This window comes from Bubalus bubalis, chromosome 3, assembly GCF_019923935.1.
Source record: "Bubalus bubalis isolate 160015118507 breed Murrah chromosome 3, NDDB_SH_1, whole genome shotgun sequence".
Lineage (NCBI taxonomy): Eukaryota > Metazoa > Chordata > Mammalia > Artiodactyla > Bovidae > Bubalus > Bubalus bubalis.
The window spans coordinates 9,601,437-9,624,681 of record NC_059159.1 but is presented as its reverse complement, the minus strand read 5'-3'; the positions used below and the strand labels follow the sequence as shown (position 1 = coordinate 9,624,681).

Genomic DNA, 23,245 nt, shown 5'->3' with positions numbered 1-23,245 from the left:
GGGCCCAGGTCTCTCTCTCCCTCCCGTGAAGTTGGAAGTTAGGCTTGAATCTGCAGGCAAACAGGACATTGGTTGGTGGAAGCACAGAGCCTGTGGGAGGGCTGGCACGTTTCAGTGAGAAAGCCATCGTCTTGTAGCTTTTTGCTGGTGTGTCAAGTCCCATTTACTACTTAGGGTCCTTGACTTTCACCTTGGAGATACTGTTTTCCAGTATGAGATATTATAAACCAAGTGATTGAAGAGGAAATTACTCTAGAACACAGTTAAATTTTTTTTTTTTTAATATTTCAAAAGAAGTCTTTGTCCTTTTGAGAAGGAAATACTATTTCCAGGTCTCGGGTGGACGTTGAGCTGTAATGTTTTGGAAGCCGTTGGAGGGATGCTGGGCCTCTTAAAGGCAGCCTGTCCTTGAACGCCCCCAGTCAAATACAAAGTGCGCCCGAGTGGCCAGCGTGATTGATGAGCAGTTAGTGGAGACAAGGACGGTAGGGGAGGGACAGGGAGAGGCCACCAGCCTGGGACTGCCCCTGGGGCCTCACAGGACCTCTCCTGCAAGGACAGCAGGGGACATCCGAGGTCTGTCCCCCGAGGGAGATGGTCAATGTGAACAAGCCTGACTGTGAGGTTTTTGGGGTGAAAACTGCTCCCAGTTCTGGGCCCTTCAAGTATAGTTCTGTTATGAGCCCTGCCACACAGCAATGGCACTTTTCGCTTAGTCCACCCAAAGTTCTAGTTTGTCAGCAAGTATTCTGCCACAGCGGGGCTTCCCTGGTGGCTCAGATGGTAAGGAATCCACCTGCAATGCAGGAGACCTGGGTTTGATCCCTGGGTCAGGAAGATCCCCTGGAATAGGGAATGGCTACCCACTCTAGTATTCTTGCCTGAAGAATCCCATGGACAGAGGAGCCTGGCAGGCTACAGTCCATGGAGTCGCAAAGAGTTGGACGCAACGGAGCGACTAACACACACGCACACATTCCGCTACAATGGGCGGCAGGCGGCCAGACTCTCCTCTGCGGGGCACTCCCCTCCCGGGCCAGGTTTCTATACCTGCCCCTACTTGGAACCAAGGAGGAGCTGTGAACATCTGAGCATTTGGCCCTGACCCCTGGAGGTGGCAGAGAAGGCAATGGCACCCCACTCCAGTACTCTTGCCTGGAAAATCCCATGGACAGAGGAGCCTGGTAGGCTGCAGTCCATGCTAAGGGTCAGACACGACTGAGCGACTTCACTTTCATTTTTCACTTCCATGCATTGGAGAAGGAAATGGCAACCCACTTGTGTTCTTGCCTGGAGAATCCCAGAGACGGGGGAGCCTGGTGGGCTGCCGTCTATGGGGTCGCACAGAGTCGGACACGGCTGAAGCGACTCAGCAGCAGCAGCAGCAGAAGTGACTTAGCAGCCTGGAGGTGGGGCCAGAACCCTGAGTTCGGGCGGTTTCCCAGGTGATTCCATTGCGCAGCCACCGGGAGAAGCAGTGTTTTCAAGGCCCCCACTCCGCATGTAACCGGTGGGCTTGTTGAAGAGGACTCAGGCCCTGGGGGTGGGTTCTCCCCAAATAAGTAGGACCAAAATGAAAGGAAATACAGGAGGGCTCCATAGCTAAGGAGAATTGGCTGCTTCAAATGGATTTACTCCAAACAGAGACCAAAATTCTACTCCAAACTGGTGGTTCTCAACTTGTAGAATGCATTAGACTCTCCTGGGACTTGTTAAAATTCAAATGGCTCCCCCTGCCCCCAAATTTCCCGCTTCAACAGGTCAGGGTGGGCCCAAGCACCTGCATCCTCAATAGGCTCCCAGGGCATGCTGATGCTGCGAGTCCAGGGACCCCTTGTGAGGACCACACTCTAAAGAGTGGAACAAAAATTAAAGGCTTGCTTGAAATGGTTTTTTGTTTGTTTTTAAAGAAAATGACAGGGTGTTTATCTTGGGTGTCCCTGGTGGCTCAGATGGTAAAGAATTTGCAGGCAATGCAGGAGACCTGAGTGCAATCCCTGAGTCAGGAAGATTCCCTGGAGAAGAGAATGGCAGCGCAGTCCAGTATTATTGCCTGGAGATTTACGTGGACAGAGGGGCGGTGGCAGGCTACAGTCCATGAGGTCGCAGAGTCGGACACGACCAAGTGACTAACCCTTTCACTATTTTATCTCACGTTTAATAAAGAGATCGCAGGTGCCATCAATTCTTAGGCTAAATTAAGTGTGTGTGTGATGAGGGGAGGAGAAGGCGGGGGGTGGGCAGCCTGGGACACTCCCGGGACTTGGCTGGGTTGAGACAAGGCCAGCGCGTGTCAGAGGTGCCCCAGCATCCACCGCAGCAGTTTGGAAGGGGAGCTGGCAGGAGGGACCGGGCACAAGTCCCAGGCGAATCGGAAGTGTAAATGCCTGACATTAGGTTTCAAGCGGCAAGGCATCCACTTCAAAAGATGTCCATCCTGAATGAACATGTTGCCAGCCGCGTGGCACAGCCACGTGCAGAACATTCAGGTAGGATGTTCTGCCTCCTCCCACACCGCAGAGACCCAGGAGGACCCGGGTAACCAGGTGCTAGTGACCCCACCTCTAGTTTCCTGCACCCAATCTCTCCCTCTCATGCATCAGTTAGCCCACGAGGGACCCCTCAAAAACGCACACACCCCTCCCTCAGACCCTAAGAAAGGCAGAGCCTGGGGTCACCTCTCTGTCTCCTGCACCCACTCACCATGTGGCCCTGGGCATGCCCTGTATCCACCAGGACCTGTGAGTGATAAGTCTTGCTCCCCCTCCTGCCAGACAGAGTCGTGGGGAGGGAACTCTGTCTGGAGCCTGAGACACAGCTTGGCCTGCTCCCCAAACTCAGAGCCCATCCTCGGGCTGAACTCGGGCAAAGGCTCTTCTTGACCAAACTTTAGGCAGGTTTCCCCAGGCTTGGTTCAGGACCTGCCTAAGCCGGTTCTGGCAGAGAAATCCTGTGATGTCACCTCCTACCCTTGGCATCGGAGCAAGCTCCTTCAACCTCATCTCTGATGTGTACTCCTCGGCCTGCCTTTAACAAGAATCACCCTCCCCTGGAGCCTCCTGTTAGCAATTCTCCACCCAGGGACTCCACACGGCTCCCTGTCTGGAAGCCCCCAGCTGCCTCTGCTGCCCTTGGAGGTGAACACAGGTTTTTCCTCTATCACAGCAGGGCTGAATAAGGCTCAATCACCTCTCATCAGCATCGTGCTCCTTTGACCCTGAGGCTCATCAGTCAAACATGTGTTTCCACGGGCAGCCCCGCCCGCCACCCCCTTCCTCCAGCAAGCAGAGGCCTTTGGGCTGCAAAACCCTCCCACTAAGCCCTCTGCTTCACAGCCTGGCTGGAATCTGGGCATGTCCATGCCTCACGTGGGGTGTCCCCCTGGGGCTCACTAGGCAGAGACCTCCAGGCCTCCAGGGTGCCTGGCCTGGCAGTGACGTTCAGAAACCTTGTGAGTCAGAGACATCTCTCAGGCCACCCTGCCCGCTTCGTGAAGCCTGAGGTCCCTGCTGGGCCAGCTTGGCTGCGGGGTTCTGCTCTCCCTTCCTGCCCAAGGCCAGGGGCAAGGACGCGCCTGGACAGAGGGCAAAGCCGCCCAACCTCCTGGCCCTTTTGGCGGGAATCCGGCCTGAGGACGTGGAGCAGTGCCAAAGCAGGCACGAGGAGGCTGCGTGTGGTGGGGACAGTGACGAGACCCAGATGTCCCGGCCGCCCGCCCAACGCAAGCATCCCCAGCTGAGGAAAATCGTCCTGCCAGTTGTATTTAATGATGGGTCACGACAGCGGAAACTTGTCTTCCAAGTTGATTCAGCAGGAGGAAGCGCTCCCTGGGGACTGTAAGTAGAGGGTGAGCTGTTCAGCTCGCCCTCCCCAGCTGTGACTGTCAAAGGAAGTGAGGAAGCCACGTACCTCGGCAGGTGGCCCTGGAGGGGTGGACGCGGTCAGTCACCCACTGCTCAGCCCCACGTGCACTTCCCAGTCAGGAAGCTTCTCCCGCTGCCTGGCATTTCCCAAGGGCCTGCTGTTTCCCCCACCATGTGGACAGAGCGAAAGCTAATGCTTCCACCTAGAACCCCGGGAGTCCTATCCTGGTTTCTCGGCTCAGGTGGGACCTCAAGTGAGACCCACTGGGAAGCATCTTTCTCCACGTCCCTCCTGAGTCTCTCCTCCATGCCAGGCAGGGCGTCCACCCCGAGCCCCAGGCTGTTTCACAGCTAAAGGCGGGGTCTGCCTGACTCCACTGTTTCACCATCTGACGTTTGTTCCTTTGTGCCTTGGGATGCATGCTCCCTGGGGACTACAATTTTGGTGGAAGTTGGACTAGTTAGAAGTTTTCTTAACACCAAAAGCATTTTGTATGGGGGTATAGCCCATTAACAATGGTGGTGGTAGTTTCAGAGGAACCAGGAAGGGACTCAGCCATACATATACATGTATCTATTCTCACCCAAATCCCTCTCCCATCCAGGCTGGCAACATAACATTGAGCAGAGTTCCATGTGCTATACAGCACAGACCAGTTAGAATCTTGATCTAGGGTTTCAAACCGCTCCTCAGAAGAGTAATGGGACTTAAAGGAGAGAAGCGTTTCACACTCAACTACATTAGGGGAAACACTGGGTTAGATGAGGTTAGACAGCCTTTGCAGCATGACTTATCAGAGTCTCCGTTGCTTCAGTGATGTTTATTGAAGGTCTCCAGCAGGCCAGGCACAGGGCCAGGTCCTGGGTGGCAGTGCTCATCAAAAGGGATGGGCTCTAGGAATGGGGGAAGCGGATGACTGATGCTTAATTAGTGCCTGGCTGATTGCGGTTGTCATGGTGACACAGAGCAACACGGGGTGCTCAGCAGAGATCGAGGGAGTGAACGGTCCAGGGGAGACCCTGGCCGGGAAAGATGTCGTAGCTTGGTGTCTGAGGGTGAGGAGGAGTGCACAGGTGCAGGATTCTGTGCGGGGCTGGAAGGCCCTCAGGGGAGCAGGTGTCTTGGAGGAGGTGGAAGAAGGCCAGGGTGGCTGGAGCATGAGGGCAATCGTGTCAAGACCGGGAAGTGGTGCAAGCGAGCTGTTGATGGGTTTTAAGCGGGCGTTGGCGTGACAGTTGTCTTTTGAAAGGTGCTCTGGAGGATGACTTGCTGGGGACGAGAAGTGGTGTGGAGAAGGAGAGAGGGTGTCCGTAGACCAGGGGGTTGGGGAGGGGGTAACAGCAGCTTAGACCAGAGAGCAGTAGCCATGGAGGTAGGTGGGCCAGTCCAGAGATGTCAAGGAGGCAGAATCGACTGGTGTCAACAGTGGGAACCAGGACCCTGCTGGTGCCTCAGCTGCTGGTGGGTCAGGAAGGTCTTGCCCTTCTCTGAAAATTTATTCCCAAGTATTTCAATCTTTTTGATGCTATTGTAAATGGGTAATTGTTTTCATTATCAGGTTTCAGTGAGTATGATTCTAGTGTGAGTCAGGATACATGTTATAATGTCTATGTGCCTGTAGGAAATGCAAGGTGTATAATAGCCAAGATAATGGGGAGGGAATGAAACAATAAAAATTAAACAAAAGAGGCAAAAAAAAAAAAGACAAATAAGCATGTAATAAGACAATAGATTTAAATCCTGATACATTTGTAATTTCATGAAATGAAAATGAACTAAATGTTCTAGTTCAAAGGCAGTTTGTTTGGTCCTAGAGCCTTTCCCACTGCAGTGGGTGATGGGCAGTTTTTCCTTTACCACACCACAGCGGTCACTCAGGTCCTAAGAAAGTTCTAGAATCCCAGTTCCCATGAGACTTGCAGAAGTTCCATGGCAGTTGGCATCCCTCGAGGGACGGGAGCCATTTCCTTTACTGGTCTGGAAAGAGCTGCCAATCGCTTGGCTCTGCTAGCTACCTGAGGAGCTGTTTGCTGTCAGCTGGTGAGTGGGCAAGACTTGTGCTCAGGGGCAAAGCTGAGGGGGCTCAAGAGGACAGAGGTGGAGCCCAGGTGCTGGTGGCCAGTAACCCCGTTACCCTCCCCACACCCCCACACCCGCTGGAAGGTGCCCTGTTCCCTGCTCGTGGCCAGTCAGGGTTTGGAGCATCCCTTTAAATTTCACCCTCACAAGGAATGCCTCATTTGTTTTGGTTCTTTGGGGCTTCAAGGGGGTCCCCCCCAGCTCTCCAGTTAACCCTGTCCCTACAAGAGAGCTAGACGGAATTCCCCTAGAGGGAATATGAGCGGCAGTCCACGGGAAAATCCCTTTATAGGCACGTGATGGGGGTTGGGGGGCGGAAGAGACGCTGAAGGGCAGGGCAAACGTTGGGGTACACTATGGCTGCTGTTTGGATGGGGAGAATATGAACTTCACCCGCTCATCGGGCTCGCCCCCTCTGTCCGGCATCCTGGGGGAGTGATGTCCTCTTCCCGGGATCTTGCATCCAGGCCCTCTGTCACTTCATTCCGTGACATTTCCCTTCCCCACCCCCTCCCCTTCAGACTCTGTTGCGATGAGCCTTGCCTTTTCCCCAGGGCCCATCTCGACCTTTCCCAGCCCATTAGCTTGATGGTCACAGTGAACTCAAGCAGACACACTGCCTGGTGGCCCTGCTCCACGGTGATACCTACAGCCAGGCAGAGGGCGGCTGTCCCGCTAGAACAGGACACAGACTCCCGGTACCCCCACCCCACCCCCCAGCTGGAAGCAGCGTCTGCACGACGATCCTTCTTTCTCTCGCGATGGGTCAGAATGGGCATTTCAGATGGTTCCAGTGATGGAAGTAAAAGTGAGGGAAGTAAAGATTCCCTAGGAAGTGGCCACTGCCTCAGTGTCTGTTCCCGTAACAGGTGTAAGCTGACGTCAAGATGACGATTCCCCCGGACGTCAGACTGGAGTATATGGAGAGTGTCGCCTCCCTCGTCCTGAGGTTCAAGCCGGACAAGTGGAGTAAAATGATGGGGACGGAAGAGAACATGGCTCTGTTCACCGACTTCTTTGAGAAGCCAGATGTTCTGGTTCTGGTGCTGACGCTCAACCCTGCCGGCATGATCATACCCTGCCTGGGCTTCCCGGCCTCCCTCAAGTCCAAAGGGATGTACTTCATCAAGAAGAGACCCGAGAACATCGGCAAGGACAACTACAAGGAACGCCTGGTCTACGGGGACATGAGCCCCACGCCTGTGGACCAGCTGATCGCCGTTGTGGAGGAGGTAGATGCACCCAGGCCTCGTGGGGGTTGGGGGGAGCGGGGAGGGCTCAGGAGGAACACCGCCTGCTTCCCATATTTTGTGCAAGTGGCCTTGAACCCTGCTAATCAGGGGTGGGTCCACAGATCAACATCCACGTTGCTGAAAGCAGGTCAGGTATTAGAAAGCTCAGGTCCGGCTGCCCTGGCCACCGAGACCAGCCTGCTTTCTAACAAGACCTCCAGGTGATGCCGTGCGCGTGAAGGCTGAGTGGCCCTGGCCATCACCTGTCTCTCTTGAAATCACTAGACCCTCCAGACTGCCCTGGGGACAATCCCTGCCCACAGCCTCAAAAGGTGTGGGCCATTCGAGATGCAGTAGAAGGGTTTCCCAATTCTGAGACTTGGAGCAGAGAAAGGGAAAAGCAAGTGCTGCCTTACACGTCTCCCCACTGTCCTGCCGCCTCACCGTCGGCAGGTGTGGGAGGTGCAGCCTGCTCTGGACCGTCGGACCAGCCAGAGTTCCAGTGACTTAGCTCTCCTAGGCATCGCTCAACTCGTCTGTGAGATGGGGGTAGTGGGCGTCCCCACCTTGTACAAATTCAGGCCACGGGGATAGCTCAGTCAGGACCCAGACCGACCTCCCCTCACGTCTACTGAGATGGCTGGCATGGCCCAAAACTGGTCGTTCAGTTGTGTCCGACCCTTTGCGGCCCTACAGACTGTAGCCCGCCAGGCCTCTGTCCGTGGGATTTTCCAGGCAAGAATCCTGGAGTGGGTTGCCATTCGTTCTCTATGGTAACTTCCCGACCCAGGGTGAATCCATATCTCCTGTGTCTCCTGCGCTGCGGGCAGATTCTTCACCCACTGAGCCATCAGGGAAGCAACCCCTGACAAAGCACCAGTTTGGAGGCTGCAAGTCCCAGATCAACGTGTGAACAGGGCTGGTTCTGAGTCCTTTCTCCTTGGCTGTGGATGGCCGACTTCACGTGTGTCCTTATGTCTTCTAAGGACAACAGTCATACTGGGTTAGGGCTCCCCTTAACTACCTCTTGAAAAGCTCTCTCTCCAAATCCAGTCACATCCTGAGGTGCTGGGAGTCACAGCTCCCACATGTGAATCTGGGGGACACAGTTCAGCATATAACAGCACCCCCAGGCAGCAAGGAACGTCTGCCTTCAGCCAGGAGTGTGTGCTCTTGTGGCAAGAGTGTGGAGATGGCTTTGCCTCTACAAAGACACAGGTGCAGGGGGACCTGCCTGGTGATCCAGTGGTTAAGAATCTGCTTTACAACGCAGGGGATTCAGGTCCAATCTGTAGTTGTGGAGCTAAGATCCTACATTCCGCAGGGCAACTAAGCCCATGCGTTGCCAACATGCCACTGAGACTCAATGCAGCCAAATCAATCAATCAGTATTTTTTTAAAAGAACTTGAAAGACACAGGGGCTGGGAGACTTCCCCAGTGGCTGAGAATCTGCCTTGTAACCCTGGGGATTCGGGTTTGATCCCTGGTTGGGGAGCTAAGATCTCCCATGCTGCCACAAAGATCCCACGTGCAACTGAGACACCAGGCAGCCAAATCAATCAATCAGTATTTTTTTAAAAAGAACTTGGAAAAAAAAGCCCACGGTGGGGGGGCTTTCATCACTGGTCTCAGCACCTTGACCGGCCCCACCACCTTCTTCAAAAGAAGGGCTCAGCTCTCCTGGGTCCTGGGTCGCCAAGGACCCCACTCCTCCTGGGTGTCCCCCCACCCAGGTGAGAAGGCTCGAGCAGAGCCACAGAATCCTGTCCTTCCAGGTCCTCTACTCCCTGTTAAACCAAAGTGAAAACATGAGTGGCTGGCCCCGCGTGGTCTCGGAGGACATTGTGAAGCAAGTCCACAAGCTGAAGAACGAGATGTTTGTGATGAGCGGCAAGATCAAGGGGAAGACCCTGCTGCCCATCCCGGAGCACCTGGGCAGTCTGGACGGCACGCTGGAGTCCATGGAGAGGTCGGGGCCCGGCCGGGGAGCTGGAGGGAGGGGTGGTCCCTGAACCCCCAGTGCAAGCTCCCCACAAGCTGGTCTTGGTGCTAGTGAAGCCCAGGAGGGCAGGACTGCGCCTTTAGGTGCTGAGTCTGAAACGGGGCATTGGAGCCTCCCAGGCTCCGCTAGTCAATGGCTGGAACCCCGTGCTCCAGCTCCCCCCTCCATCGCACACGAGCACTAGACCCTGATCACATGGCATGCCGAGAGCATCACGTCATCTGGGGTCACACAGGAAGGGGGTCCCCAGCTTTAGGGTGTGGGCAGTGAGGGGCGTGGAAGGGGTTTGCAGCAGGTGGCGGCTGCACTTCTGAATGGAGGCTGGGGCTGCCCAGAGACCCCCAGAAGCCCGAGGACCCCCAGGTGTCACCTTGCCCCTGCCCGAGTGCCGTTTGCAACGGCATGGTGTGCACAGCTCTTGAAGCTGTGGCAGCGCCCACGTGCTCCCTTACTCCCATCAGAGGGCGAGCACTCCTGCGGGGCTCATCACACAGGCAGGCCCTCTAGGCCCCCAACACTCGCCCTGTGGTGACCCGATCAGAACTGCCCAGGAGGCCGTGGTGCAATATGGATTTTATTCCAGAGCTGGCTCCCCTCATCCTCTTTCTCGGGGGCACCAGTACCCTGGGCAAGACCCAGTGTTGTCTCAGGCTCTGTCCTGGCCGAGGGCCATTGGGGTTGGAGCTGGAAGAAGCCTGCGGGTGTAACTGAGAGCGTCCCCCACCCGCCCCCAACCCTTGGCTCTGCAGGATCCCCTCCTCCCTGGACAACTCGCTGCTGCACGCCATCGAGACCATCATCATTGACTGGTCCCACCAGATCCGGGACGTGCTGAGCAAAGACTCGGCCCAGGCCCTGCTGGACGGGCTGCACCCCCTGCCCCGAGTCGAGTTTGAGTTCTGGGACGCCCGGCTGATGAACCTCAAGTACATCCACGAGCAGGTGATGGCTCTTCTGCCCCCAGTGGCCAGGCACCCACAAGAGTCCCAGCCTTCCCGAGGGGACCCGGGTAACCCAGATGGATCCCTCAGCGCCAGCCTGGGGGTCAGGCAGGCTTCATCTGGGGTCTGTTGAAAAAAAAAAAAATGATCTCCTTTGCAGCTTAATAGGCCCAAAGTGAATAAAATAGTCGAGATCCTGGAAAAAGCCAAAAGTTGCTACTGGCCAGCTCTGCAAAATGTGTACATGAATGTTACTGAAGGTGAGCGGTGGCCCTGTGAGAATGTCCCCCCTCCACCAGAGGAAGGTGTCAGCACCTCCTGGGTGGGCCCCTTGCTGACCCTGGGGATGGGACGGGGTCTGCCTCCCCCCATCAGCAGTTTCTTGGAGTCCCACCTTTTGAGGGGGCAGGTGTCTGTAAACACACTGAGCTGCCCATCACCATTTCTCGCCATCAGGGATGGGGGCTAGTTTCCACTCCTGTGGGGATGAGCCCCAGTTCTTGTTCCACGCAGGCCTGAAGGAAGCCAACGATATCGTTCTGTACCTGAAGCCCCTGCGTATCCTGCTGGAGGAGATGGAACAGGCCGACTTCACGGCGGTACATCAGCTAGAGAGGGTCCCTTGGCTGGCTTGGCAGGCTCTGGGCTTGTGTCTTAGGGCAGCAAGGGGCTGTGGGCTTCCTGGCTGTGATCAAGCACAAGTACTGAGTGGGGGCATCTCTTCTTGCCCTTGGAGTTCCCCCCTCCTGGAGCCGTGTGGAGTGGGGAGCTGAGGTGCTGTGACCAAGTGCCCGCCCACCTGTCTCTCCCCAGCTCCCGACCTTCATCACCAAGGTGCTATACACCATCTGCTTCATCTGGGCCACCTCCGAGCACTACAACACACCCTCCAGGATCATTGTCATCCTGCAGGAGTTCTGCAACCAGCTCATTGACATGGTAGGCCCCAGGCCCCAGTGCCTTACCTTCCCCACCCCCAGCGTTCCCCGCCCCCATCCCACCCTGCATCCCAGTCCATGTTCAACCAGGCAAAGATGTGGGTGCAAGAATTTTCAGGCTCCAGGCTAAGGCTAGGGCCCCCTGGGTGGCCACCCAGGGTTCTCCCAAGACCTGGGCAGAGCCAGCCCAACCTTCCTTATGCTGGGAGGGAGGAGGAACGAAAGAGGGGCTGCTCACCGAGTCCCAGCACCCCAAGACTCAGCCAGGGGCTTTGAGGGGTTTATCTGCTCTGACAACACCCATTCCCTTTCCTTCTTCCATTTCACAAGCACACGTTACACAGCCTCCAAGGTCTGAGTTGCAGCTTTGGGCCCTGGGCTACCAGAGTGTGTGAGAATCAGGCTCATGGTCCTGTCTCCCGGCCTAGAGGGACACAGTGGCCCAGGGTCCCGCAGCCAGAGCAGGACTGCATTTCTGGGCCCCTCATCATCTGCCTCCAGAGTCTGGTGGTGCTGTGACCTTGGCCTGGGCCGAGGGGCCCCACAACTGGCTCTGGGTGGGCAGACCGGCTAGGCCACGAGCCTGAGGGACAGCGGGTGTGTCAGAAGAAGTGGTCTAGTGGCCTGGGGCGGGGCAAGAGGGTTGTTTTAACCAACCATGCAGCTTTGGACAGTGCACCTGGGTGTCACCCCTCTGGCTCAACTTGGGAACGTCTTCCCTTCTGCCCAGACGCGGACCTTCCTGAGCCCCGAGGAGGTGCTGAAAGGCCTGCAGGGGGAAATTGAGGAGGTTCTGAGTGGCATCTCTCTGTCCGTGAATGTCCTGAAGGAGCTGTACCGGGCCTATGACTTCTGTTGTGCAAACATGAAGCTTTTCTTCAAGGTACAGCCTGGGTTGCGGACAGCGGATGAAAGGAAATAAGTTGGGGTGATGTGGACCCCATGGGACCCCATGGACCTGCCTTTTCTCTCTCTTTCTCCTAGGAGAACAAGGAGCCGGTGCCTTGGGAATTCCCTTCTTCTCTTGCCTTTTCCAGAATAAATTCCTTCTTTCGCCGTGTCCAGACCATCGAGGTAAAGGTGGAATTTGGCTCCCCTCCCTCAGGAGAACTGCATCTTCTGTCCCTGTCTTCCTTGCACATGGGTTCCCAGGAGGGAAATAAGTCACACCCAAACATCTATGTGACAGCTTTCCCAGGGTGAAGCCAAGTCACTGGGCTGCCCCCACCAGGCCCAGAGCTGTTAACCCAGAACAAAGCGGTCCATTTCAGTTGCTTTTCCCTTTTCTCCGGCCTTCTGTCCACAAGCAGGTTAATGACAAGTTCATTGACCTGGGTCAGGAAGCCAGCAGGCCAAGGGAGAGGGTGAGTGGGACTAAGCACAACGGAGGTTTTCAGAAGGACCTTATTTGGATACATGGAATGACACGGGATACCTGGAATGACGCAGGACAAATAACATGGGACAATACATGGAACAAATAACACTTTTAAAGAGGTTCAGAACAGTTTGCTCTGGGGAGAAGAGGTGAGAGATGAAGGCATGTGTAGGGCAAGAAGGTTTTCCTTCTTGTTTTGTATTCTGTAGGGGATCTCTTTTTTTAGATATGCTTTGTACACATGTTACACTATTTAAAAAAATAAAGCAGGGTTGAGGGGTGGATCCTAGAACCACTGGGCAATGATTTTTTCAGGGATGTTGTCAGCTGGGGCTCTGGGAAGGCCTCTATGGTTCCCATCCACACCATCTGGGAGACAGAGCAGGAAACCCCTTGAGATGCCATATCTCGGTCACAGAGTGTTTCTTCATGCCCCAAGGCTCCCAGCCCGAGAACTTGAGGGCCCCAGCTGAGTTTCTGGCCAAATAGCTGCTGGTTCCTACATTGTAGATTCTGAATCGGGATGGAGCTTCTGGGAAAAGAGGGGCTACTGGGAAAAGAGTGGGTGGGGGAAACGGCCATGCTGTCCACCCCTTGCCCGATGGGCCATGCCGGCTGTGCCATCCGCCTCTGGTGTGAGAGGCCCAGAATGCGGGGCATGACAACGCTGTTACTTTCCAGTAGGTTTGCTTGAGTCATATCTCGATACACCTTGGATCTTTGGTGGGAAACGGCACCAACCTTGTCTCCAGTTTAGGGGAGGGACTGGAGTGCCCTGTGAGCACAGGATCAGGCACATGGGGGCTGCTTGTGGTCCTCAATGAGTCTTTGGGGGTCTCAAAGGGGAGATGAGAGCTACAGACAGAAGCAATAGATAGCTCAATAGGACTGAATGGGGTTAAATGCCAAACCAGCCATCTTGGAAAGGAAGGTACCATCTGGGCTAAAGGAGCTGGAAAAGGCATGGAGAGACCCATGTCTCAGAGGGAATGAGCAGGTGGGATTTACCTGTAAACATCCATCAGGCGCCCAGTACATGAGGCTGTGAGGGACCACTGTCTGCCTTTCTGACCACTTCCTCCCACAGCCCAGGAAGTGGGGCCCCTGTAAAGTGTGATTCTTCTTAGAGACGCATGTCACCCAGTGTTGGGTCAGGACAAGATCCCGACCTTCATCTCCTCCTCCTCCTCAATCACAACTGGGAGATTACTCACGGGACTCACTTCCGTCCATCTGTGTGCGTCCCTGAAATGGCTTTAGAGAACATTAACACTGATAAGCAGAGGGCCCCTCTGGACTGCCGTGTGGCCCGGGGGCTCCTCCCCTCGGGGGTCAGTCAGGAAACTGAATTGATGAGGGTATGGGGGTTTCCTCCACCAGGATCTTTATAAAACAGCCATCGAGTTTCTGAAGCTGGAGAAGATTGAGCTCGGGGGTGTGAGGGGGAACATTCTTGGAAGCCAGGTGGCCCAGATCTACGACGAGGTCTTCGAGCTGGTGAAGGTTTTCGCCGACTGCAAATATGACCCCCTGGACCCCGGAGATTCAGTAAGTCGGGGGGCCTGGGCGGGGTCAATGACAAATGCCCTGAGGGTGGGAAGGCATGCAGAGGGGAGCGCGTGTGGCAGAGAAAAGACAGCACAAGAACTCTGCCCTCACGACAGTGAACTTGCTGAGAGGTGGGTGGGCTTAGAGTGCGCCCACTCCCGGCTTTGCATGCTGGTCAAGGTTCTAAGGTTGGGGATTCAATTTGCTTCCAGAGTTTTGATGACGACTATGCTGATTTCGAGACCAAAATTCAAGATCTGGATAGGAGGCTGGCCACCATCTTCTGCCAAGGGTTTGATGACTGCAATTCTATTGAGTCCAGTGCAAAGGTAGGTGGGGGTGGGGAGTGTGCCCTGACTGAGGATTCGTCACACCAGCTCCGTGATGCTGAGAATGGTTGTTCAGTCGCTCAGTCGTGTCCGATTCTCTGTGACCCCCATGGATTGCAGCACTCCTGTCCATCACCAACTCCCAGAGCTTACTCAAACTCATGTCCATTGAGTCGGTGATGCCATCCAACCATCTCATCCTCTGTCGTCCCCTTCTCCTGCCTTCAATCTTTCCCAGCGTCAGGCTGTTTTCCAATGAGTCAGTTCTTCGCCTCACGTGGCCAAAGTATTGGAGTTTCAGCTTCAGCATCAGTCCTTCCAGTGAACGGTTGCAGAATCAGTCTAATCATGCAGTCTGGAGATTGTAGGTGAAGAGCCAGGCCCAGAAAGGACAGGGGCCTTTCTCAGTGCCTTAGAAAGAGTCAGCAGTCAGCACCTTGAGTAGCTTCTGAGGGGGTCTTACTGCCACATCTCATCTTAAGAGAGGAAAGTGAGCATGGGGTTATTATACTGAGTCCTGCTCTCCATTTGTCCTTCTTTTATTCAGTTCCCTAATTACTTACATAAGGAGCAGAAGTTAGAGGCAGAGTTGCTCTAAAAATTAAAATGCATCCACATTTTGAGCTGCTGAGACACACTGACTCTTAACATTTGAGATCCGAGAATACACAGTATTATGCTGCTGCTACGTCGCAGTCATGTCCGACTCTGTGCGACCCCAGAGACGGCAGCCCACCAGGCTCCCCCGTCCCTGGGATTCTCTAGGCAAGAACACTGGAGTGGGTTGCCATTTCCTTCTCCAGTGCATGAAAGTGAAAAGTGAAAGTGAAGTCGCTCAGTCATGTCTGACTCTTTGCGACCCCATGGTCTGTAGCCTACCAGGCTCCTCCGTCCATGGGATTTTCCAGGCAAGAGTACTGGTCATTTCTGGGTGGTGTCTGGATGGTGGGATGATGACTAATATTTTTTCTGTCTTCTGTGTACTTTTCTACCATCTCCAGGTTGTGTGGGTTAGGTGTATAGCACTTTTACAGTTAGAAAAAGGAAATGCTTATGAAAACATTTAAAAAAAAAAAGATTGCAGAAAAGCACTAAAGCCCCTAGAGACCGTCGGTTTGAAAGAGAAACCCAAACGGCCGATACTCACATAGGTTGTTGGTTTGGCCTTGCAAATGATCGGGAAAGTGCAAGTTAAAACCACAAGATGCCTTTGTCACTGGTCAAACTGGCTGGAGCTGTGAGGAGCTGGACACTCGTTCCTCTGCTGGTTGGTGCACCCCTCCCACAGGACCCCTCAGCAGCGGGCATATGGGGGGGGGGGGCCACGTGGAGACGGGCTCGTGGACCTTCCTGGTCCAAGTTCACGAGGCAGCCAGCATTTGGTGCCAACATGCCAGGATGTTCCTTTGCCTTTTGAGTATTTCTAAAGCAAAAATGCTTGAGGATTTGAAGCTCTACAAGTGTAACGATCAATTAAGTCTTGGATGGAGTTGGTGCTCCAGGCAAAATATCAATGAATGCAAATTAATACAGAGCCTCCGTGCTGTTCCCTTCTCTGAACACCCTTCCCCTTGGAGCCGCCTCGGGCACCTCCTCGGAGAGGCGCCCCCCACTCACCTCCTCCTCCCAGCGGGAGCTCTCCCCTCGCTGCCATTGCTAACACCCAACTGCTTGGTTTTCCTTCTTTGTGCTTGGCTCTCCCTGGCATCGGTCACGTACGAATCTCTTCATGTCTGTCGTCCTCCCAACTAGAATATAAACTCCCTGAGGGCAGGTGCTAGGTTCAGGTTGACGCAGAACCAAGCCGAGTGCAAAGCCAGGCTTTCCTGGTGGAGGGAACTGGCCCCCGCTGAGGGGGTGGAGCTGTTCCCTGATGCCTCCCTGGCAGACCTTGGGCGGAAACCAGAGGCTGTTAGCCCTAGGGCTACCCAAGTGCAAAGGGTCCTGAGTAAGGTTGCCAGCCAGCGCTTCCACATGGAAATGCCGGTCCTCCCCTGTGGTGGGGTCTCCAGAATGAAGACGATGCTGGAGCTGATGGACTGTGGCACCAGTTAGCCCTTCTTGCCTGTGGTGGGGATGAAACCAGGAGAAGCATGCCCCCAGACCTCTCGGAGGCTGGGTACCACCTTGTGCTGCCTTTCGATGATGGGGAAGGAGGTGGGTTGAGGTGTCCACGCCAAGTTGCCAGAGACCATAGGTCCCCCCTCGGAGGGGAGGAGCTGGCCAAGGAGGAACTCTGGGTGGCACATGTGGGACTGAAGTCCACTCCCTGGGTGTTTTCACAGGCACTTCCCCACTCCGCCGTGGCCTAAATCGGCTTCTGTACTCCGCAAGAGAAAGTCCTTTTCAGACACGTGACTTTGTGTTAGATTAGAGAGAAAATAAGTCAGGAAGACTCTCGTAAACTGTTCCTGTCTCCATCTGCTCATCTTCTTTCCCATACTGAAGAGCATTTTCTTCCCATTTGACAACCCTCCGCTCTAATTAGGACAGGCCCTTGGGGTGCCCTCCCGCCTGTCTGCTTGACCCCCTGCGTGTTCCCAAGCTGCCGGGATGCTATTTCTTGCTGTCAGTAATTCACACGCAGCTGGGAAGGTTCTAGAGCAATTTTCCACACAACCTCCTCCTGGCAGAAAATGAAATTAACCTCCTTCTCAGAAGCCAGGGGCCAGAAAACATGTGAGCGTGAAATAAAGGGAAGAGAGAGGAAAAAAGTCAAGAGGGTTGTCAAGCAATAGAATGTGCTTTTCCCAACTGCTCTATGTCCACGGGTGACCTCATGTGTGGGGAGCCCCCACCCCCGGCCACTGCAGGGAGTCGTGGTTAGCAACTCGGGGCCACAGTGTCTTCCTGGGAGTCAGTGGCTGCTCTCGTTGACTTTCAGGGACCTAAAAATCTCTCCTGCTTTCTCAGCAGCCACTATTCCACCCTTTGCCCAAAAGGCCACTTATAGACACAGTAGTGGTCTTAGTTTTCATACCGAAAACTAGGGCAAATCTGAGACTTGGGTCCAGGCCTTCAGGGGCCAGGGGCTCAGGCAGGCGTGGGGACTTCTCCCCTGGTGACCCCTGGCTGGCTGGGAGCTTCCTGAACATCCGGCATGTGTCACACTGTCCAGATCACATGGCTACTCTCTGCAGGCTGCAGTAAGGGCCCCTCCCCCAGTGCTCAGGCACAGCCCCAGCCCCTGCTGCCTCCAGGCCTCCCACCACTGCGAGAGGATTTTTTAAGAAACTCGCCACTATGTCCCAACTTGAGCCACCCTCTGATGCCACCCAAGACTGCAACCACAACACCCAGATGATCCTCCCTTATTCTCTTCTATGAGCTTTTCGTTTGTTTAGCGAATGCGAGTGTGTAGCAGTCACAGACCCTCAGTGTGATGAGTTCGCTTCGTGCAGGGTGCTCAGGCATGGTTACTGCCCTCAGAGCGAGGTGACAACCCCTGCTGGAGTAATCAGGTCGGGGTGCTTGGGCTGATAGGCCATGGGCACCTGAGCTGTCCCAGCTCCTTGAGGACTCTGGAAGCCCATGCTTGAACCTCTGGTGTCACGGCCTGTGAATGTGCCAAGCTTTCCCTGTAATCTCCGCAAAGCCCCAGGGCTGAGCGCTCCCTGGAAGTCAGCACTTCCTGCCCTGGGCACCCGTACAGTATCTGAACCCCATCCCCACTGCCACCTCCACCTGGTCAACCCAGGGCTGAGTATGGGGCCCTTGGTTGGTGGATTGGACTGAGTCTGCTAGAGAGAAGTGTTGAGGTGCAGACTCCTAGGACCTGTGAATTACTGAAAATAGCGTCTCCACAGATGTAATTGAGATGTTCATTGAGGGCCTCCTGCTGGCCTCCTGTGCCTTAATCCAGTGAGCCTGGGGTCTGTGTCAGAAGAGGAGGAGAGCCACAGGGCCAGACATGCACAGGGAAGATGGCTCCATGACAAAGGAGGCAGAGGGTCGAGTGAGGGGTCTACAAGCCGAGAATTGCTAGCCACCCAGGGACTCTCTCCTGGAGCCTTCAGAGGGAGCACAGCTCTGTCCACCTTGATTAAGACTTGTTGCCTCCAGGCTGTGAGAGAATTAAGTCCACTGTTGAAGCTTCCCAGTTGACAGTGCTCTGCGATGGCAGCCCTGGGACACTCCTATGGGCTGCTCCCCACACCAGCATTTGGCGAGTTTAGTGGTTTGGGGACCCCACATAGTGTAAGACAAGCCTCCCCCTCACCTCTTTTCCCCCAGAGCACTTTTCAGAGCAAAACAAGCTTCCCGAGTGGTTTCTCTTGCCTGGGTGGGTCCTTGAGGATCAGTGGTCTTCCCAATAATTCTCGTCATGAAGATACTTCTCAATCCCGTTGTAGCGCAAGCCCTGGTTATATAGACAGCTGCTTTTCTCCCCCAGTTTTTTAAAATGGTATTTCCTAACTGTTTAAATCTTCTTTGCCCAAACCCTGATTTCTCCCGGTCCTGAAACAAATCTTTTTCTAGACCTCGAACCTAGTTTGTACTGTTGGTTTATCAGCTGAGTATGTGGGGACCCAGCATACATCAAGATGGAAATCATAAAAGCAGCTGGTTAGCCAGTTGCTACACAGAGGAAGCTTCCTGGTGTTGAAGGCACATGTCTTCCTGCTTCTGAAGGCTGACTGCACAGAGTGTCCAAGCCATGGGTGATGCCAGGCATGGGGGAGGGGATGGGCCCCCCCCAGCAGGGCGCCCCCCAGCAAAGGAGGTTCTCTCGTTTCTCTCCAGCTTCTGCACATGTGTGGGGGCCTCTTGGAACGGCCTCTGATTCTCGCTGAGGTGGTGCCCTGGTACTCGGTCATGCTGGAGCTGTTTGACACTGAGCTAGACAGCACCAAGATCCTGTATGACGCCCAGATCGCGGCCTCGGCAGACGGCAACATCCCCCCCATCCACAAAAACATGCCCCCCGTGGCCGGGCAGCTCAAGTGGAGCCTGGAGCTGCAGGAGAGGCTGGAGGCGCCCATGCGGGAACTCAAGCACATCGACCACCCGTGAGTGATGGCCCTGGGCCAGCAGCGCTCCTCTGTGGCCACGGGGGGCGCTGCTCTGTCCCCACTCTGAGGCAGGCCCACGCCTCCCATCGGCCAAGCCTTTCCTTCCCAGGGCACGGTCCCAGGAGAGACCCCAATAGCGTATGCCCCCTACTCTGAGTAGCTGGCCAGAGTGGGGAGTTGGCCACCACCACTCATGTTTGGCAGAGGCCAGAAGGCAGGTGGAGGAGCAGGAGAGCTCACAGCAGAATGAGGGAGGCTGTCCGCTGGGGGACAGGAGGAGGGTGTCCTGTGTGTGTGGTTGGAAGGCATATCTGGCTCTCTGGTTGGTCCTAAGTTGGAAGAGAAAAGAGGAATTAGGGAAGCTGGAGGTTATGAATCAAATCATGGCCATTCGGGGCCAATATTAGAAGGGTTAGCATGTGATCTTCTGGATTAGATGCTACCTACGTAGGGCATCGTCCATTTGTACGTTCAGGGTCTCAACCTGGAAGAAACGAGAGAGCTGGCTGGCTGCTGCAATACCCCGGGGTCTGAAAGCCTTGGTTGGGGTGCCAGTGAGCCCCCGTGGGAGACAGTATCTGACCCTCCCCCTAACTCTGATTTCAGGGTCATGTCCAGTGTGGAGGCCAAACTAGTCTACCAGAAATATGACGAGATGATGGAGCTGCTGAGAAGCTACCGCGAGAGGATCTACCAGCAGTGGGTGGCGGGGGTGGACAAGGACTGCCACTTCAACCTGGGGCAGCCCCTGATCCAGCGGGACCCTGTCACCAACCTTATCCGCGTCAACTTCAGCAAAGCGGTGGGTGCCGTCTGCTTCCTCACGGGGCAAGCTCATGTGGCTCTGAGGCTCAGCCCCTCCTCCCGACAGCACAAATCTGTGGGGTTGACGTTTATGTCACATTTACCCCAAAGCTTTATTATTATTGAAGTGTTGCTTGAAGTGTGCCTGGGATATGTTTAAGATATGAGACAATCATAGCATCCTTGAATATAGCTTGAATAAGTGTACTATTTTAAAGCTGGGCCACGTTTCATAGGGTCCCAAGAGGAATCATCAGGTTGAGAATTTAAAAAAAAAAAAAAGGTCTTTGCAGGATTTGAATTAATAAGCCCCCTGGTCAACTGGGGATGCTGGAGGGAATCCGCACCATCTGGGGCTGAAACCGGATGGTTAGCCATGTGCCAGGGCAGAAGTGGGACCAGCCTGGACCTCCACAAGCACGGCCCCACACAAATGTGTCAGCCTTGCTCGTGAAGTCAACAGTGATTTCAGCAAGGCAGGGACCCCACATGTGACTTTCCCTCTGAAACCGTCTCTTCCACTAACATGCGTTCTTTCATTCAACAAACATTTACTAAGCACTTACTTTGTGTAAGTGCTGGGGATAAATTAGCGAACCAACAAAGATCTCTGTCCTTCTGGAGCTTGCCTCCTACAGAGCGAGAAGGGCAGGGGTTGGGGGGGCAGGCAGTGGTGGAAGGGCCAGGAGAGGGGATGGAGCAATAACTAGCGTAACAGGTCACACATGAGGAGGTGGCGATCGGTACCTCAAAGAAAGGCGGGGGCAGGTGAGGGGGTCATGGACTGAGCTGGAGGAAGGCAGCATCCTGATCCTGCCAGCAGAGCCTGTGCCCCAGGTGGGCCTCCCCCTCGGCTCCCCCTGGGGGCTGCAGAAGCCTCCCAGGGACAGACCTGCACATATGCTGCCAAGCCCTGTGCCGTGAGACCTGACTGCTTCTGTCCTCTTCACTCGCCTCAGTTGGTGGCAGTGCTGAGAGAGGTCAAGTACCTGAACTTCCAGCACCAGAAGGACATCCCCACGAGCGCAGAGAACCTGTTCTCCCAGTACGAAACCTTCCGGAAGTTCGTGGGCAACTTGGAGCTCATCGTCGGCTGGTACAACGAGGTGAGCTGGTGCCACACTGGGTTTTTGTTCGTCGCATTTGGGGGGGGTTTCGTTTAGGACAAAGGTGTACGAGCCCCATGTGGAGTAGAATGGAGTATGTTTCCGTGAAAGTGACTGGAGCCTCCGTCTGGGTGAATCCCTGTCCCTGCCTTTTCCACCTCCTAGAGTCGTGCATTCCTGGGCTGGAGGCCACGTCACACCACCCGCAGATCACCGCACCTCCGCTTCTGTCGTCACACTCCCTTCTTCTCATTTGTTTTTATCGGCTCCCTCTTATAAGGACCTTGCCATCCAGTTGGGCCCACCTGACGTCAAGGTCCTTAACTGAATCACACTGCAAACCCTCTTTTTTGCCAAAGGCGATGTGACATAGTATCCCAGGTCTTGGGAATTAGGAAGTGGCCACCTTTGGGGGCCATTATTCAGTCTACCATAGATGCCTCATCCAAAAGGGGCCAGCGAGTTTCTGTCTCCTTGAACCCTGGGAATTTGTTTTTTTTAATATTTATTTATTTCTGGCTGTGCGGGGTCTTTGTTGTGCACGCGCTTCCTCTGGTTGTGGTGTTCAGGCTGCTCGTTGCGGTGGCTTCTGTTGTTGCAGAGCGTGGATTCTAGGTCCGTGGGCTTCAGTAGGTGCAGCACGTGGGCTCCCCAGTTGTGGCTCACAGGCTCAGTTGCCCCACGGCATGTGGGATCTTCCCTGACCGGGATCAAACCTGTGTCCGCTGCATTGGCAGGCAGATTCTTGGATCAGCCGGGAAGCCCGAACCCTGGGAATTTAGGATTGGGTCCCAGCCTCATTTACCACTGGAGTCTTGGGGCAGCAGAGAAACAAGAGTGAGCAGAAACTCGGGCTGCAGAAGGAAGGGAGCAGATGACCAGAGAGGCCCTGAGAGTGGCCTGTGAACCATGAAATCCCAGGGCCTGCCTTAAGTGCATGTCCTTGAATTAGCTCCCTCCAGTAGCAACTTCCTTCAAGCTCAAAGAAAGCCATGTTCATCCATTCCCTAGAATGCGCCCCCAGCCATGGCATTTAGGAAAAACGGAAGCCTTAGAGATGCAGTCACATGGAAAAATGTTCATGGGTTACTTTTAGTGCAAGAGTCTTTGGGTTTGTTTTTTTTTTTTTTTTTTTTTTTACAATGATGCAATCAGAAACAAACAAAAAATCCAACAAATATTAATTAGAATAAAACAGAAAACTATCTTCCACTTCTGTATTTCCAAACAAACCCCAACCAAGCACATGCTGGGGAAGCATGTTAGCTTCAGCAGTGAATGACATTGTTCAAATAAAAATGTTAGACAAGAATGGACAAATGTTAGGCAATGTTATGACCTGGAGCTAAGTGTCTACAATGATCCTTATTATTGATACTGGCTCTCCTCTCTGGTGATGCTCCTGGGTCCCTTAGATCAGGGGTCCCCAACCTCCAGGATCTAATGCCTGACGATCTGAGGTGGAGTTGATGTAATAATAGTAGAAATAAAGTGCGCAGTAAATGTGAAGTGCTTGAATCATCCCCAAACCACTTCCCGTCTCCCCATTGGTGGAAAGATCGTCTTCCACAAAACCAGTCCCTGGTGCCGAAAAGGCTGGGGATACTGCCTTTCAATGCACTTCTTATTCTTAACACAATTTCTGTTGTCGAGAGAGACCCCAGGCATTAATGTCTGAGCTAGGCGAGAGTAGGGAGGGTGGTGGTGAAGCTTTAAAGAATCTGCTGGGGATGGGGTGAGGGGGATGTCTGGGAAAAATGCCCTAAAGGTGTGGATTTATAACATAGCTGTCGAAAAGTACTAAACAGGGCATACTGAGTGGATCCTGTCACCGCGAGCTTTGTTTACTCTGGGCAATCACAAAAGGGTGATAATATTTAGCTCTTGTCTGGGCTATTGGTGTAACTGTTTAACATCCAAAGGTTGATCAATGGAATCAAGATTTCACATTGACTCACTTTATAATCCTGTCCGTGCTCTCTTTTACTTCTATCTGCTCTCCACTGGTAAT

The 23,245-nt window shown here is 54.3% G+C and overlaps 1 protein-coding gene across 2 annotated transcripts in view; it reads left to right on the top strand.

Annotated features, from left to right (window-relative positions):
- The first annotated feature begins 1,376 nt into the window (after positions 1 to 1,376).
- The window catches only part of DNAH17 (dynein axonemal heavy chain 17), a 99,284-nt gene continuing 77,415 nt past the window's right edge, over positions 1,377 to 23,245 (top strand). Inside the window, exons 1-14 of one of the 2 annotated variants that reach the window (XM_044938628.2) lie at positions 1,377 to 3,940; positions 6,813 to 7,175; positions 8,952 to 9,145; positions 9,928 to 10,120; positions 10,280 to 10,379; positions 10,633 to 10,718; positions 10,933 to 11,058; positions 11,788 to 11,940; positions 12,042 to 12,131; positions 13,816 to 13,983; positions 14,196 to 14,312; positions 19,056 to 19,321; positions 19,931 to 20,126; positions 21,088 to 21,234. In XM_044938628.2, coding sequence (XP_044794563.2) covers positions 6,831 to 7,175; positions 8,952 to 9,145; positions 9,928 to 10,120; positions 10,280 to 10,379; positions 10,633 to 10,718; positions 10,933 to 11,058; positions 11,788 to 11,940; positions 12,042 to 12,131; positions 13,816 to 13,983; positions 14,196 to 14,312; positions 19,056 to 19,321; positions 19,931 to 20,126; positions 21,088 to 21,234 — 2,181 coding nt within the window. In that variant the 5' untranslated portion in view covers positions 1,377 to 3,940; positions 6,813 to 6,830. Of the gene's footprint in view, positions 3,941 to 5,748; positions 5,905 to 6,812; positions 7,176 to 8,951; positions 9,146 to 9,912; positions 10,121 to 10,279; positions 10,380 to 10,632; positions 10,719 to 10,932; positions 11,059 to 11,787; positions 11,941 to 12,041; positions 12,132 to 13,815; positions 13,984 to 14,195; positions 14,313 to 19,055; positions 19,322 to 19,930; positions 20,127 to 21,087; positions 21,235 to 23,245 lie in introns of those variants that run through there. The other variant, XM_044938627.2, reaches the window with a different exon arrangement.